The 17,311-nt window shown below is 39.1% G+C and overlaps 2 protein-coding genes across 4 annotated transcripts in view; one reads left to right on the top strand and one right to left on the bottom strand.

Moving 5' to 3' along the window:
• Window positions 1-106: 106 nt before the first annotated feature.
• Window positions 107-7,800, bottom strand: nthl1 (nth-like DNA glycosylase 1). 2 transcript variants are annotated; one of them, XM_084107239.1, is made up of 6 exons: window positions 7,134-7,800; window positions 6,797-7,056; window positions 6,555-6,725; window positions 6,304-6,463; window positions 1,548-1,653; window positions 107-1,444 (listed from the first exon to the last, which is right to left on the bottom strand). In XM_084107239.1, the coding sequence occupies exons 1-6, from the start codon at window positions 7,417-7,419 to the stop codon at window positions 1,216-1,218; spliced, it is 1,212 nt and encodes a 403-aa protein (XP_083963365.1). In that variant the 5' UTR covers window positions 7,420-7,800; the 3' UTR covers window positions 107-1,215. The 2 variants fall into 2 exon arrangements, with proteins under 2 accessions (XP_083963365.1, XP_083963366.1); XM_084107240.1 differs by having other exon boundaries at window positions 7,152-7,720.
• Window positions 7,801-7,863: 63 nt separating this feature from the next.
• Window positions 7,864-17,311, top strand: part of tsc2 (TSC complex subunit 2) — a 44,473-nt gene continuing 35,025 nt past the window's right edge. For both annotated transcript variants that reach the window (XM_084099670.1, XM_084099669.1), the window contains exons 1-12: window positions 7,864-8,011; window positions 8,708-8,862; window positions 8,953-9,039; window positions 9,123-9,233; window positions 9,317-9,464; window positions 10,351-10,468; window positions 10,681-10,729; window positions 10,810-10,935; window positions 11,061-11,134; window positions 15,741-15,867; window positions 16,016-16,159; window positions 17,174-17,311. In XM_084099670.1, the coding sequence (XP_083955796.1) occupies window positions 8,728-8,862; window positions 8,953-9,039; window positions 9,123-9,233; window positions 9,317-9,464; window positions 10,351-10,468; window positions 10,681-10,729; window positions 10,810-10,935; window positions 11,061-11,134; window positions 15,741-15,867; window positions 16,016-16,159; window positions 17,174-17,311 (1,257 nt within the window). In that variant the 5' untranslated portion in view covers window positions 7,864-8,011; window positions 8,708-8,727. The remainder of the gene's footprint in view (window positions 8,012-8,707; window positions 8,863-8,952; window positions 9,040-9,122; window positions 9,234-9,316; window positions 9,465-10,350; window positions 10,469-10,680; window positions 10,730-10,809; window positions 10,936-11,060; window positions 11,135-15,740; window positions 15,868-16,015; window positions 16,160-17,173) is intronic.

Raw genomic sequence — 17,311 nt, 5'->3', positions numbered from 1 at the left:
TGTGTGTGTAGGTGCAATTTTTTTATATGTGAAGTAGTTTTTGAGCGGTCTGCCCTCTAGTGTTGACAAAAACTGTTAAGGCTCAAATTAAATAAAAAAGGTAGTGTTCAAATTGAAATAGCGTTTATTGAATACTGAATGTTGCAAACAGTAGTACGCTATTCACGTGACCTCATGACGTTGCACGTGTAGTTCAGTGAATAGCGTCTAGTTATTATCTGAGAAGTTACATTTGTTATTTTATTATTTGTGATACACTGTCATTAAAATGTTTGGGGTTTACACACAAATATGAAGCAGTTTAACTATGTTCAGCACTGATGATTATAAAAAATGTTTCTTGAGCATCAAATCATCATATTAGAGTGATTTCTGAAGGATCATGTGATACTGAAGACTGGAGTAATGATGCTGAAAATTCAGCTTTGATCACAGGAATAAATTACATTTTACAATATATTCTCATAGAAAACAGCTTTTTAAATTGTAATAATATTTCACAATATTACTGTTTTTTACTGTATTTTTTATCAAATAATGCTTCCTTAGTGAGCAGAAGAGACTCTTTCAAAAACATTAACAAATCTTAATTATTCAGAACTTTTGACAGTTAGTGTACATACTTGCAATTTGCATATTGCACCTATAAACACACTGCAAAAGTACAATAATATTCTATTCTATATCGAATACTAGCGTGCTGTGCATATATATCATGGGTTACAATTTATTTTAAGGTGTCTGTGTTACAGTGCAATTATATAATAGTAATATTAGAGCAATATTAATTAATAAAATGTTCTTACTATAGGATTAAGGTTTGGTTGAGGTTTAGTTGCATGTAATTATGCCTAATTTACTGTTATTACTATGGTAAGTACATGTAACATATGTAACAATGACACTGTAAAATAAAGTGTTACCATATAATTTATATGGAAAACTGACTCAATAAAATGTTGAGCGCAATGCATTATGGGATGCAAATTTTGGCCTTTTTATGGGTGTTCCACGCATGAAGGAAAATTTGAAATAAGAGTAGTATGCTGTTCTAACAATGTCCTTTAATCTAAAACTAATATAAAACACATTTTCCATTTAGTTACAGTATATTTGATACCAAACGTAATCAATGTGATGTGATATTTGTGTTGAATTTACACAGTCCTCAGTTCAAGCTGATTCTAAGAGAGAGGTCTGTCCTGATGGTGGCGCTCATGCTTTTCCCTTCCGTCGGTTTCCTCTTGGCTTTTCCTGTCCCACGTTTCCTTTAACCTGTGGTGTTGGAGATGCTGGACTGGACTTGAGCTTCTTGCTGGGAGAGGATCGGTGTGCGGCGGGACAGGTGTGCTGATTCAAACACACGGAGCACAGCGGGCCGACAGGTAAACACACCTGCTGCCCGAAACCAACCAGCAGCCAGTTGATCTCGCTCCACAGATCTCTGCAACAAGGGCAAAGGCAGAAAAGAAAATTGCGATACTTCAATGAAATTGTTGTCTTTTAGAAATGAATGTTGGAAACAACAGGACGAAAATAGAGGTTACCGTGGTAACCACTCCTCAAGAGCTCTCCGTGTCTCCTCGGGTGTCTTGGTCTCTTTCCTTGTCCATCCGAGCCTGTTTGAGATTCGGTGGACGTGGGTGTCCACGCCTACACACACACGCACACACACACACATGTGCACGCACACACACAACCACACGCACGCACACACAACCACACACACACACAAAATATTATAAATACAGTATCTAAAAAACAAACAAAAAACATTTGTCAAAGTTTAAAGAAAGATTTGAAGCTTTTAAGGCAAGGCAAGGCAAGGCAAGTTTATTTATATAGCACTTTTCATACACAGTGGCAATTCAAAGTGCTTTACATAGAAGAAATTAAAATAATAAAAAGAAATAAGAATAATTAAAACAGTTTAGAAAAATAAAAAATAAAATACAGTACAGTACAAACAGTCGGACGAACATTGGCACAGTGCTCATTCAGTAAATGCATAGCTAAACAGATGTGTTTTGAGTCTGGATTTGAAAGTGACTACTGTAGGAGCACGTCTGATCTCCTCTGGAAGCTGGTTCCAGCTGCGGCTGGCATAATAGCTAAAAGCGGACTCGCCATGCTTAGAGTGAACCCTTGGTATTTCTAGCTGATATGATCCTAATGATCTGAGTGATCTGTTGGGTTTATATTCAGTGAGCATATCTGCAATGTATTGAGGTCCTAGGCCATTAAATGATTTATATACTAGTAACAATACTTTAAAATCAATCCTAAATTTAACTGGGAGCCAGTGTAAAGACCTGAGGACTGGTGTGATGTGTTCATATTTTCTGGTTCTGCTCAGAATCCTGGCAGCAGCGTTCTGTATGAGCTGCAACTGTCTTATGGTCTTTTTGGGAAGGCCAGTGAGGAGTCCATTACAATAATCCACCCTGCTGGTGATGAAAGCATGCACAAGTTTCTCTAAGTCTTGTCTGGAAACAAAGCATCTAATTCTTGCAATATTTTTTAGATGATAGTATGCTGATTTAGTTATTGCTTTGACATGACTACTGAAACTAAGGTCTGACTCTAGTGTCACACCAAGATTCCTGACTTGATGTTTAGTTGTTTGACCCCTAGAGTGAAGGTATGCGTTCACCTTGAGAACTTCATCTTTGTTTCCAAATGCAATGACTTCAGTTTTGTCTTTGTTTAACTGAAGAAAGTTTTGACACATCCAACTGTTGACTTCATCGATGCATTGGCACAGGGAGTCAATGGGGCTGTAATCGTTAGGCGATAGGGCTAAGTAAATCTGTGTGTCGTCTGCATAGCTGTGGTAAGCAATTTGGTTCTTTCTCATTATTTGGCTCATTGGGAGCATATACAGGTTGAACAGGAGTGGCGCAAGAATTGAGCCTTGAGGGACTGGATGTCCACTCAGACTTATGATCTCCTATACTCACATAATAACCTCTCCCATCTAAGTATGACCTGAACCATTTTAGGACTTTCCCAGAAAGCCCCACCCAGTTTTCCAGCCTGTCAAGAAGTATGTTATGATCGACAGTGTCAAATGCAGCACTGAGGTCGAGTAGTACCAGCACTGATAATTTGCCTGAATCAGTATTTAAGCGAATATCGTTTATTATCTTTATGAGCGCTGTCTCTGTGCTGTGGTGCGGTCGGAAACCAGATTGAAAATTGTCAAAGTATCCATTCGAGCATAAGAATTTGTTCAGCTGATTGAAGACAACTTTTTCAATGATCTTGCCTATGAAAGGAAGATTTGAGATCGGCCTATAGTTGCTTAATATGGTCTTATCCATATTGTTCTTTTTCAGGAGGGGCTTGACAACTGCAGTTTTCAGGGAGTTTGGAAAACTCCCAGAGAGAAGTGAGGCATTTACCACTTCTAGAAGATCTGCTTCTAAACTGTTTAACACACTTTTGAAAAATGATGTGGGAAGTGTGTCAAGAGCACAGGTTGATGTTTTAAGGTGCTGTACGGTTTCTTCCAAAATTTAGCCATCAATTTCTTTGAAGTCAGACATAGTAACTACTTTCTCAGGTGGTTTGATGGTCTGTCTAACCCCAGGGCAACTCAAAGATGTGCTGATCGCCTTTCTGATATTATTGATTTTCTCAGAGAAGAAAGAGGCAAACTCACTGCACTTGTTGTCTGAGAGCATTTCACTGGGAATCTGGCTTGGGGGGTTTGTCAGTCTCTCTACAGTAGCAAAAAGAGTGCGTGTGTTGTTTAAATTACTGTTTATAATATTTGAGAAGAAAGTCTGTCTAGCTTTGCCTAGTTCCATATTAAAAGCATGGATGCTGTCTTTGTAGATGTTATAATGGACTACAAGTTTTGTCTTCCGCCATATGCGCTCTACTTTTCTGCATTGTCTTTTCATATTTTGCACTGCTGTTGAGTTTCTCCAAGGTGCTTTTTGTCTGCCACTCTTCTTCCTGACTTTAACAGGAGCAATATCATCAATTACACTTTTAACTTTTGAGTTAAAGGAATCAAGGAGAAAATCAACAGAGTCTGCAGATATGCTTGGTGTTAAGGATATAGCCTTCATAAATAGTACACTAGTGTTCTCATTTTTAAGAATGTAGGGTGTTGCTAAAGAGTTCTGATTGGTTGCTAGGCAGTTGTAAGAGTGTTCTGCCTTGTTTAGAGGGCACTGCAAGGTGGTTGCCATGGTATTGTGAATGGTTGCTAGGCAATTATAAAGGTACATAGTTCTAGGTGGTTGCTATGGTGTTTTGGAGTAGCTCTGCTGTTTTATACATAGTTTCTAGGGTGTTCTAGCTGTTTTATAGGTAGTTGCTAGGGTGTTCTGGCTATTTTATAAGTAGTTGCTAGGGTGTTCTTACTGTTTTATAGGTGGTTGCTAGGGTGTTCTGACTGTTTTATAGGTGGTTGCTAGGTTGTTCTTACTGTTTTATAGGTGGTTGCTTTGGTGTTCTGACTGTTTTATAGGTGGTTGCTAAGGTGTTCTGACTGTTTTATATGTAGTTGTTAGGTTTTTATGACTGTTTTATAGGTAGTTGCTGTTTTTTTGGCTGTTTTATAGGTGGTTGCTAGGTTGTTCTGACTGTTTTATAGGTAGTTGCTGGTTTTTTATGTGTTTTATTAGTGGTTGCTAGGTTGTTCTGACTGTTAGGGGGTTGCTAGGGTGTTCTGACTGTTTTATATACTACCTATATGTTTTATAGGTAGTTGCTAGGGTGTTCTGGCTATTTTATAAGTAGTTGCTAGGGTGTTCTTACTGTTTTATAGGTGGTTGCTAGGGTGTTCTGACTGTTTTATAGTTGGTTGCTAGGTTGTTCTGACTGTTTTATAGGTAGTTGCTGTTTTATAGGTAGTTGCTATGGTGTTCTTACTGTTTTATAGGTGGTTGCTTTGGTGTTCTGACTGTTTTATAGGTGGTTGCTAGGGTGTTCTGACTGTTTTATAGGTGGTTGCTAGGGTGTTCTGACTGTTTTATATGTAGTTGCTTGGTTTTTATGACTGTTTTATAGGTAGTTTCTGTTTTTGGGGTGTTTTATTGGTGGTTGCTAGGTTGTTCTGACTGTTAGGGGGTTGCTAGGGTGTTCTGACTGTTTTATAGTTGGTTGCTAGGTTGTTCTGACTGTTTTATAGGTAGTTGCTGTTTTATAGGTAGTTGCTAGGGTGTTCTTACTGTTTTATAGGTGGTTGCTTTGGTGTTCTGGCTGTTTTATAGGTGGTTGCTAGGGTGTTCTGACTGTTTTATATGTAGTTGCTAGGTTTTTCTGACTGTTTTATAGGTAGTTGCTGTTTTTTGGGTGTTTTATTGGTGGTTGCTAGGTTGTTCTGACTGTTAGGGGGTTGCTAGGGTGTTCTGACTGTTTTATAGGTAGTTGCTGTTTTTTTGGATGTTTTATTGGTGGTTGCTAGGTTGTTCTGACTGTTAGGGGGTTGCTAAGGTATTCTTGGCTGTTGTATAGGTAGTTTCTAGGGTGTTCTGACTATTTTATAGGTAGTTGCTAGGGTGTTCTGACTGTTTTACTGGTAGTTTCTAGGGTATTTTGGCTGTTTTATAAGTAGTTGCTAGGGTGTTCTGACTGTTTTATAGGTAGTTTCTAGGGAGTTTTGGCTGTTTTATAGGTAGTTGTTAGGGTGTTTTGCGGTTTTATAGGTAGTTGCTAGGGTGTTCTGACTGTTTTATAGGTGGTTGCTAGGGTGTTCTGACTGTTTTATAGGTAGTTGCTGTTTTTGGGTGTTTTATTGGTGGTTGTTAGGTTGTTCTGACTGTTAGGGGGTTGCTATGGTGTTCTGACTGTTTTATAGGTAGTTGCTGTTTTTTTGGGTGTTTTATTGGTGGTTGCTAGGTTTTTCTGACTGTTAGGGGGTTGCTAAGGTATTCTTGGCTGTTTTATAGGTAGTTTCTAGGGTGTTCTGACTGTTTTACTGGTAGTTTCTAGGGTGTTTTGGTTGTTTTATAGGTAGTTGTTAGGGTGTTTTGCTGTTTTATAGGTAGTTGCTTGGGTGTTCTGGCTGTTTTACTGGTAGTTGCTAGGGTGTTTTGACTGTTTTATAGGTAGTTGCTAGGTTGTTCTGACTGTTAGGTGGTTGCTAGGGTGTTCTGGTTGTTTTATAAGTAGTTGCTAGGGTGTTCTGGCTGTTTTATATGTGGTTGCAAGAATGTTCTGTGATGATTTTTCTCCGTTCATTATGGAAAAACTGTATGTCTAATTGGGTAGAAAAGTTAAAGCAACTTGAGTCAGAACAGACAGAAACTTTGTCAAGTCAAGATAATAAGTTAGCTTCCTCCCTACCAATGCCTGAAACCTGGTTCCAGGCGATGTCCATGGCCAAGTGGGCCATCTTAGGGCCGACGCCCGGCAGACGCATCAGACCCTCCACCGTGTCAGGAATGTCTCCGCCAAACTCCTGCTGGATCAGAGCCGTGGCCTGTTTGATGTACTTCACCTTTGTCTGAGAGGACGCGTGTGAGTTTTTGACTCTTGAAATCTGTTGCTCTAATTATATATACACATGTATTTGAACACTTATGTGTGTCATTTACCCTCCAGAAGCCCACTGGGTAGATGAGTTTGCCCAGAGTCCCCTCGTCCATGTTGAGTATGGCGTCCACGCTGAGGTCATGATCACGTAATCTCTGCATAGCGCCAGCCGTCACAAGATCTTTCGTTTGACTGGACAACATTAAGGAGATCAGCACATGGTAACGACGCACCTGAGGAAGGAAGACAGAAAGCTGATTGGTTGTCGATTACCTCCGGTGGTCAGCGATTGGTTCTCGCTCACCTCAGGCGGGGCCTCTGTGTCGTAGCATTTTTCTGCTCCCATTTGGTCCACAGGAGCGTCCCGTTTGCTCCTCATCTCCCTGATAAACGACAGCTGTGTTCTCCAATCACACGGTTCACTCTTTAGCTCCGCCCCTTCCTCTTCATACTCCACCTTCAAACGTCCCCGCCTTGTTTTCCTAGATGATGTCAGAAGGGCTTGATTATCCACTGCTTCTTCCTTCACTTTTGTGGTTGGCTTTATGCAATTTGACACAGTCTCTGTAAAAAAAAAAAAAAGCATGGATAACGATATAAAATATTTAGAATAGCATTGTTTACAATAGTTTTAGCTCTACCTGTGCAGTTCACCTGACCTGTAGGAGGCTGTGCATGTGTCTGCAGTGAAATACTCTGCTCCTGTACTTCTGATTTCACTTTTGGAGGATCATCTTCTGATTTGAGCCCTTCAGCCATTCTAGATCTCAATCTACGGATTCCTCCTTTATTTACAGCACTTTTCCCCATACTATCACTTGCATAAGTGTCTAATCCAGCTGTTGAATCGGTGAAATATGGAGAGTTCATTCTTACAGTCAAACGACGAAACTTATAAACACATAAGCTCCGGACTGGCGCCAACATTAGTTGACATTACCTGACTTTACGTCACAAATATAACCTCAATTTTATATAACACATCTCCTAAACACAACACCAATATCCATATTGTCGAAAGAACATGATGTCAGACTCCTGAGTGAATCATTCATTTGAGCCGAATCTTTAGAGTGAATTCGTTCACAACACCTCTCTGAACGAGTTGAATGGATCCGAGGGGAACGACACAAAGAAATCACTGAAACGACTGTTTGATCGGGTTCATTGAAAACGAACTGTTCGAAAGAACTGATTCTCGGACTCCACCGTTTCATAAGCGTAAATCATTTGTAGTTTCTTAACACAGCCTGCGTGTGTAAAGTGAACGCGCACTCGCTGCTCTCGGAACTACAATTCCCTGTCGTCGGCAGTCAAGTGACTTGTTTTTGTAGGAAGTGCATGTCAGTGTAATAAACATGACTTCCGGGGGCAGTAAAGGGGGCTGGTGTGAGAGCTGGGGCAGTTTCTGCTGAATGAGAGACTGTGTCGCATATAAATGCATAAATCGGGAGCGATTCAGCTATATCTTTTAGTTTATATCTTCTCAATATCAGCACTCTTCTATCATCCGCAGACGGTAAATGACAGTGTGTTTGTTTGTTGCATTGGCTTGTTTATGTATTGAGACTGATTTATTTATTTATTTCGCCTTGTTTATTTGTCCACAGCGGGTATTTGCGTGTATTTAAACGGCTTATTTGACTTGTTTGTTTTCAGACATTGTTCTCTGTGACAGTCAGAGAAATATTCAATTTATATGCACGCTTTTTGTGAGCTTGGGCTGAACTGAACTGTCACGAGTTGTCAGACGTTTGACTTCTGTGCATTGTTTTTCTACCCTGTTTTCATGACAAAAGAGGCAATATTTCACTGTGTTGTTTATGTCGCAAAATGAGTTATGACTTAATTTATGAGGTCTCGAGGGGTCTGGAAACCTTTACGTGCACGCGCATGTCTCCTGAGGTCTAATGTACTGGAAATGACATGTCACAAATCACACATGTAAGGTTGTTTGAAGGATTTTTCTGACTCTGGGACCACACTCCCAGACTATTAGGGGCCCACGTCCCCTTAATATATGTGTGCTATCTTTCATTAATAACGTAGGAAACATTTATTTGTAATTCTTAAGATATGTTACAAAGAAAGAAAAAGCAGGGTTAGGGGAGAAAAAACAAAAAGCTTTATATATATATGTATGTATTTTTTTTATTTAGTTTTTGTGCACCTCCAGCTCCAGGAAGTCTAAAGTATCTCTCACTCTCCTGTTCAGGGTCTGTCACAGGTGTGAAGATGAATAAACAGCCCAGTAAAGAGTCTCTGCGGGACAAGCTGAGGGGAGTGTTTAGCTTCGGTCCGACCCGGCCCCACAGCAAGCAGACGGAGAGCAAACCCTCAGAGTTTATCATCACACTGGACGTCCTGATGGTCAGTGATGCTCTATCTGAACATTCACATCTTCTGTGCTTCTCCTTGACCTTGTGTTCCTCATATAATCTCTCTTATCCCGTCGTTCAGGAGCTCACTCCAGAGGCCGGACTACACCACCGGATCAAAGTCATCCACCATGTGTGCGAGCTCGCCAAATCCAAGAAGTTTGAGGAGGTGAGATCGTAGAGGAGCAGCTGTGTGTTCCTGAATGTAAATGTGCAGATAAGTGGATCTAAAGTGTGTTGTGTGTGTTTCAGCATGCAGTGGAGGCGTTATGGAAGGCTGTGGAGGATATGATGCACCCTGAACAACCGACCGAAGCCCATCATGCAGTGCTGGGGCTGCTGAGAGCCATTATACAAGGACAGGTGTGCATTTACAACGCTTTAGGAACAACAGTGCTGTTCCCTGCGAGCAGAGTTCATGTTTTCTTCATGCTCTTCTTGTGTAGGGTGAGCGGTTGGGTCCATTAAGAGCGTACTTCTTTAAGATCATTCTGGACTATCAGCCCTCTAATGAAGATCTGGCCGAGAGACTGGAGGTGTTCAAGGCCCTCACGGAGAACGGGAAAGACATCACTTACCTAGAGGAGGAGATCGGTATGTTGTTTATACTATACATATATATTTATACACAGACACACACACACACACACACACACATATATATATATATATATATATATATATATATATATATATATATATATATATATATGTGTATATGGCCCTGTTTACACCTGTTATTAAGATGTGTTTTCGTCAATCTGATTACAAAGTGTAAATACAGGTGTAAACAGGGTCTAAAGGGTTTTGAGATTGTTCACTGCCAGAGGAAGTCGAAAACACATTAGACCGGATTGCTTTCGTAGTGTAAAAGCTCATGTGGTCAAATGTGTTAAACAGGTCTACTGATCTAATGTGTGAAGATTATAGGAAGAGCTCTAGACAGACGGGGTTTAAACTATCGGCTGGAGACTTGAGTTTGGTTTGAAGATGAAAAACGTATCAAGCACAACGTTCTCTCTCCATTCCTGATTTCTAACAGACACTCACAGCGTTCGGCTGATATTACGTCTGTCGGAGCAGAAACTAAAGCTGATGATCTCCGTGTTTTTCCGTCGTCTCCGTCTCCGTTTCCGTCCATTAGATCAAAAGATCTGAAAAAGCCCCTACATTTACCCGCCCATAGACCCTCCCCTTGAAGAAATCAGGACAGAAGTGACTGAAAGTGGATAAAAGAGACGGATTAAAACACCAGGTGTGAACGGGAATGTGTCTCCCTCGTCTACTTGTGATCTGATCGACCAAAACACATCTTAACAGAGTAAACAGGGCCTAAAACTCATTTACTCACCCTCATGTTCTCCCAAACCTGTATAATTTTCTTTCACCTGTGTCTGTCTGAGCCGCTGTTTTCCAAATAATGAATGTGAATGGTTTTGTTTAACGTCACACGGGTGTTTGTGTGTGTTCTCTCTTTCAGCTCGGTTTGTCCTGCTCTGGATGGAAATCGGTCTGTCCTCAGATTTCCTGCATGTCCTCGTGAACCTGGTCAAGTTCAACTCGTGCTACCTGGATGAGAACGTCTCCCTCATGGTCCAGTAAGAAAACACTCGCACATCAACTTCAACAAGTTCAAAATGGATGATTCGGTTCAGATAGTGAAGGAAAAGCATCATGCATCCAGCACACATGCTCCTCCTCCTGTAGTTTTCTTAAAAGGATCCCCTGAAATTGGTTAATGAATATGCCGAGCTGAATTCTAAATGTAAGAAGGTTTTCACTCATGTCGTTGAATGTTTGTTTCTCACAGGAAAATCTGCTTTCTGTGTAACCGGACGACTTCCTCCACCGATATTGAGGTACGTCAGAGAGGCGCTTGATTCAGTCTTTCAGGATTACCATCAAACCAGTGATAGCTGATCTGTGTGTGTGTGTGTAGGTCGCGCTGCAGGTGTTAGACGCTGTGGTGTGTTATAACTGTCTGCCCTCGGACTCTCTGACGATGTTCATCATCACGCTGTGCCGAACTGTTAATGTGAAGGAGTTCTGCGAGTCCTGCTGGAAGGTACCCGAAAAAACCCTGTTCAGCCGGTTTAATGAAAACATTGATGCTTCATATGTTTAATGTGTCTCTTTTAAGCATGCTTTGACTTCCTCCCACTTGATCTTTTTGTCTCGTTGTGTGTCTAGTTGATGCGTAAGGTGTTGGGGACTCACCTGGGTCACAGTGCCATATACACCATGTGCCGTATCATGGAGGAGAGGTACGGAGTGACTTATAGGGATGTCTTGAACTTCAGTACCAAGTCCACAGCATTTTCTTTCATTACCACACATAGCAACATAACACATTTTTTATTAACTAAATGAGTTTATATAACGAAAGTCATTAACAAATGATGTGTAGACTACACATAAGTGTAGACTGTTGTAAGTGGCTATTTTGAGTTTGACTTTTTTTCTTTGTTAAAGGTGCCTTATGTAAAAATAAATAAATTCATACTCCACATTCCATACCAGATGGGGGCAGTATACCTCCAGAAAGTGAGTTGGTCTACTCTAGAGTATGAATATCTTCAAGCTACTCCCCTTCACCTTTACCAGTGAATATGTTCATATTCGTTTTGTTCATATTACATTTTTATTGTTAGTTTGAATTACATTAATTTGACAGACAGCATTCGCTGATGTTGACCAAGCTAGCGCCAACGTAACCAGAGCTTCCAACTCTCACGCATTAACCGTGAGACACACGCAAACACTTTTCACACGCTCTCACCCCACACATCAATTTTCTCACGCACAGAAAAATCGCGAAGCAAAGAGGACACGGAGACCGACAGACTAGACAGAGCAGGTTAGTTATGATATAAAAAAATCTCAGCTCTCAGATTCTGTCAATTAAATACCGTTTTGGCGCTTGTAAATGTTACACGACAGATCCCTAGCGCATGTGAACCGATCATCTCTACTAGCTAATAGTAAAAAAATCACGAACACTGAAAGATACAGTAACGTTAGGCTACAACTTACCAAAATGTATTCCTCATACATAATATCGACCAATCAGTGTTTTTTATCATCGTGAAGAGGTCAATAACACAGCTGGAGAACAATTATGTCAGATTTACCTCAGGAAAGCCATTTAATATACATAATATAGGTCACGTAGTTGGCAAGAAAAAAAGAGCAATAGAGATTGTGCTATGTGTACTATATTACAATACTGTATTTATGAACGTTATATACGTTTATCGAACAGCCTTCGATACATTTCTATGTTATAACTTCCCGAAAATCTACACAAACATATAAAACAAACTTCTAACGAAATACTAACAGCATCTTACTTACCAATCCAAACGAAATGTTGCAAGTTCGAAGTCAAACCTCATTTTTTTCATGTCCATTAGTTGTCTCCAGCGATGGAAAGCAGTGCCAATGTTTACTCTGGTTCTGTTCCTTTTTTATCATATTTTATTTGAATGTAGTAGTGGGCAGTAGGCTACTTTCCACACGATTGACATCAGGTTCAAGTACGCCCACAAGCCGTGCGAGTTATTCGTGTATTGCATGTTTGGCTGGTGGTTATGTTGCCGGCATACCGCCTCCCATGGCCGAAACTGGTATTACGACACCTGTCGGGCCGTGGCTATTAACCCTCTGAGGTCTGAGCTGTTTTCTGGGCCCTGGAGGTGTTCTGACATGCTCTGACATTTCTGGTTATTTCTGTTACTTGTGACATTTTCATGGCTAAAGTCTAATTACACTGTATTCAGCACAAACTCTGCTACAATAATATATCAGCAGCATGTATGTAAAAGTTTGTAGTTTTGAGATAATGACATTTATGCGTGGTTTTTGAAAATACAAAAAAAAATTCTCACTGAAATAAGGCCATGAAACCCATACTGATTATTTCTTCACAAGACTTTTGAAAATTGTATGACGTAGCCTAGAATATTTGCTGCAAAACTATGTGAAAATCACCCTGACTGCTCATTCAGATAAGACAATATATTGATTTAAAAATTTTACGACGTGTTTTGTGTGAAAAAGCCTTATGCGAGAGCTCATTAATATGTAAGCTTTTCTCACCTGAGAAAGACAAAGAACCTCCCCTAACGGCCCTATTAGGAGCTATCAGGCCCCTATCATTCTGAGCAACCTTGCACAATACTGTAAATGAGGAGATTTAAAAAATAATGGCTTTTAAATTGTTTGGATTTATTTACAACACAACATAATCCAAAGATACACAACAAATGCCAAAAAAGCACTTCAAAGACAGAGACCTTTGTGCCATTCCTAAAAACATTGTACATACCTTTCATTTCCAAGATTTTCACTTTACCATGTTCACGTACTGAGACTCATGTGAATGTTGAAGTCCTCAGTGGCATCTGGGACCTAAAAAAAAAAAAAGTGAACATACTGATATCAAGAGAAAGGCCTGCACGATTTTGGAAATAAATATTAGATTTTTCTGGTTAAAATTGCTTTTTAAAATTCCTTTTTAAAATTCACAGAATACACACACACACACACGTTTCCAACGATATATAATATAATGAACACCAGGTTTGTTGTGCCTTGTAGGCATAAGGTATATGCGCAGTGCGGATAAAATAATAATAACAATAAATAACCTATAGCAGCCTATAAATCTTTCAAAAGAAGCTAGAGAAAAATATATTGATTATCATGTTACTTCAAATGTTTCCATCCGTTATGATGATATGAAATGAGATAATAATAAAAACATGAAGCTGTTTGGTGCGTTTTGCTTTCATCCAAAATATGATACATTCAAACGCGATCGCTTGCAAAATATGATACATTCAAACGCGATCGCTTGCAAAATATGATACATTCAAACGCGATCACTCTCAAATATAAAACATTATGGTTACCATAAACATATCTATGTTTGAGCAGATATCCACAAACACAGTAAACATGGGTCTAAATATTATAATATTCCCCATATATCTAGCAACAGTTCAGCTGCAACGTGACATTTATGCAACAATAACAAACTAGGCTATGTAAGAATTTCTTACCTTATCTTTCTTGTCTTCAAATCGCGTTCTTCTTCTTCTGAGGTAGCCTAAATCCAATGTAAGCTCAGGCACGTCTTTCAAACTCGACGAAAAGTGAAGTGAAGTGTTTTGTTGTTGAGGTAACGAGCGCGTTCGCGTTCCATGTGGAGATTTGCATGTGAATATCTTTTGCGCGAGTAGGCGTGGCCAAATTAACTGTAATGAGCAAGCGTTTGAGAAGCTGGACATCTTGTTGGTTTTATACAAATTACTTAAACAGAGAATATTTGTTTTCGTTTTGAATCCGATCATTTAAAAGTACACACTTAAATGTTTATAAAGGTATATGGCTCATAAATGTGTGACAAGTATTCGCTGAGTTTTGTTTCAGTTTATAGACGTGCTCAAGAAAAAAAAGTTCACCGCGACGGAGAGGCAGAAAGCACACCCTGTTTATTTTCTTTATTTTACAAAAGCACAATGTTTTGATTTGATTGTAAGTGGACACATACAAAAGGAGAAATATCACAGATTCTTTTTTTATATTTCTTTTTTCTGTATGACCATAAATGATGGAGTAATTTAAGTTTATAGTGCTACAATGTGGAGAAAATCCGGCAAAACGCGTCGGCGCGTTTGTCGACCTCAGAGGGTTAATGCTAATGCTAATTGAGGTTGATATCTCTGCAGCACTATAACTTGACATTTTTTTAATGACATCATCGCCCTTATTTCTTCTCATTCTTTTGATGCATGTAGCTCATTTTTTGGATATTTTTACCTCAATTTTTACATAAGGCACCTTTAATACAATATTTTCACTTGTTTGATTACTTTTGTTTCTTTGTTATCTGAATGTTTACTTGAATACTCAATACTACTAATAGATACCTAGAAAAATATTTTTATCTTATAATTTTCATCCATATTGCTTAGTTTTTTCCTTTTGGTCTTTAATTTATGTGCTTAAATAATTACAAGGAATTATACATAAATATATTTATATTTATAATCAGTGTTGGGGAAAGTTACTTTTTAAAGTAATGCGTTTCAATATTGCGTTACTCCCTAGTCCCTTATAAAGTAACTAATTGTGTTAAGTAACTAAGTAATGTTACGCTACTTTTGTGTTACTTTTTCCCGCCTGGGTTGGCTTGTTTTTTAATAACAATTTTTTTCCATTCTGGATCGCAAAAATTAAACACATATGTGACGTTTATCTAAAGTAATTTTTCCTTATGGTTAAATTGGATCATCGAAGGTCAAGACATTGCATAATAAAGTGAGATTAAATAAATAAAGGGTATTTGTATTATATAACATATTTCATTATTGCAGGTTTGTGTAATATTCAGAGTTTGCATTTCACTGTTTTTTATTAATTTTGAGGAATACTGAAATAGATTTTGTGCCAGTGAGATGAGTAAACACTTAGTCTAGAACTACAATAACATCATGTTCACACAGTGCACAACGTTTCTGCACTCCCGATTTCCCTCAACATGGGAACAGGAGAGCTGTCAGTCCATAAATAGGAAAACAAAGTAACTTTAGTTACCTATTTGAAAAAGTAACTCCGATATTTTGTTGTAAATTTGAAAGTAATGTGTTACTTTACTAGTTACTTGAAAAAAGTAATCTGATTACTTGTAGTGCGTTACCCCAACACTGTTCATGATACATATCATATTTTTATATTATTACTATTTTTTTTTAATAATAATAATTTATACTTTATTTACTAGAAGTCAATGAATGTGTCAACTGTTGTAATGTTGGCAGCTCTAGTGATCTCAGTAGTGTGTGTGTGTGTGTGTCTGTGGTGTAGGGTGTACTCGGAGGATGCCGCTCTTCTCAGGGGTGCAGTGTTTTTTGTTGGGATGGCGCTGTGGGGGGCTCACAGACTTCCTGCCCTCAAAAACACCCCCACTCTGGTCCTGCCTTCCTTCTACAAGGTGTCTACCAATTTGTCATCAGTTTTTGTTTATATATATATATATATATATATATATATATATATATATATATATATACAGTATATATATATGTATGTATATGTAGTATTAAACCTACTACTGTTTGACCTCTGACCTTTGTGCCCAGGCCATGAGCTGCTCTAATGAGGTGGTGTCCTATGAGATCGTGCTGTCGATCACGCGACTCATCAAGAAGTACGGGCGAGAGCTGCAGGTGGTGACGTGGGACATCCTGCTGTCCGTCATAGAGAAACTCCTGCAGCAGATACAGGTATGCACACACACACTTTTTTTTTTTTTTTTAGATAGTTTGCTTTGTTCTGAAACACGGGTTAAAGTTGTTACAATGTTGCAATTTCTTCTTGGTTTCGGTTCGCTTTCATTTCTAATCAAACCATAATTTGTTAATACAAATCACATGCGAGTGAACGGTCAGAGTGTTTTGGGATTCGGCTCATCCGTCAGGATGGATAGACAGCAGCTCCGCGGGCTTATTGTGGCTTATTATAACTGTTGTTATATTACTCTTATCATTTTGAGCAGGAATCAAGGCTTCATTGGGACAACATTTGTATCATGTACATATTTTGGATATGCAATTAGGAGGCGTGTTAACCCTCTGACGCATGTAAAATTAATCTTTATTATTATTATTTTTTTAGCTAGCTATTTTTATGAGCTTTTTGGGATATCGCATAAAAAACTGCATAAAATAACTGGACTAACCAGCGGACCGATCTCGTTGCACAGCGTCTAAAATGCTGTTTTGGTCGTTCTGAAATGCCTGAGCAAAGTCTGTCGTCAAAGTGGTTTGGTATAATTGCCTGCCAGAACGGTCTCGCTTCAGCCTCAGAAAGCAAGTTAACATGACCAGCGATTCAATTATTGATGAATATGCAACAACTGTTACATAAGATAAATTCGCAACTTTGTATGGAAACATAGCTAATAATATATAATCATTCCCAATGTTTAAATTTAATCTTTGGGAACCAAATCAAAACATCTTTTTAGGTATTATTTTTACAGCCAAATATTGAACCAAACATTGCTGGGAGTCTTGTCATATATAAAATTCATGGTAAAATACAAACAGGACAGGCATATAGACTTCTACGGAGCCCCTAAAGGGACATGGTTCCACCTCGCTCAGGTGATCCCTCACTGTTTTTCGGTGTGCGATTGCCGTGTTCATATATGCCCAAACGAACCGAACTAAGGGGGAGAACGCTCCAAACGAGCCAGATGTTTAGATGTTTGATGGGTGTTTATCTCCTGTGTGCAGACGATGGGCAGTCCTGATCTGAAGGTGATCGTTTATGAGTTGCTGAGCACCGTCGAGGAGCTGTACGAGCAGAACGACTTCCACGGGTCCTCAGAGAGATTCTTCAGCCTGGTGGAGAAGTGCGCTGAGAAACGTCCC

This window comes from Abramis brama (genome assembly GCF_963993115.1).
Source record: "Abramis brama genome assembly, chromosome: 2".
Classification (NCBI taxonomy): domain Eukaryota; kingdom Metazoa; phylum Chordata; class Actinopteri; order Cypriniformes; family Leuciscidae; genus Abramis; species Abramis brama.
The sequence above is the reverse complement of the archived record's forward strand: the minus strand, read 5'-3'. Positions and strand labels throughout refer to the sequence as shown.

Bases quoted from the DNA above. Each gene is read 5' to 3' on its own strand.
- nthl1 (XM_084107239.1), bottom strand. From the start codon at position 7,419: ATGTTGGCGCCAGTCCGGAGCTTATGTGTTTATAAGTTTCGTCGTTTG. The intron at 7,057-7,133 runs GTAGAGCTAAAA...TTTTTTTTACAG, and splicing joins AGGTCAGGTGAACTGCACAG to AGACTGTGTCAAATTGCATA. The intron at 6,464-6,554 runs GTAAATGACACA...GCGTCCTCTCAG, and splicing joins ACCCAGTGGGCTTCTGGAGG to ACAAAGGTGAAGTACATCAA.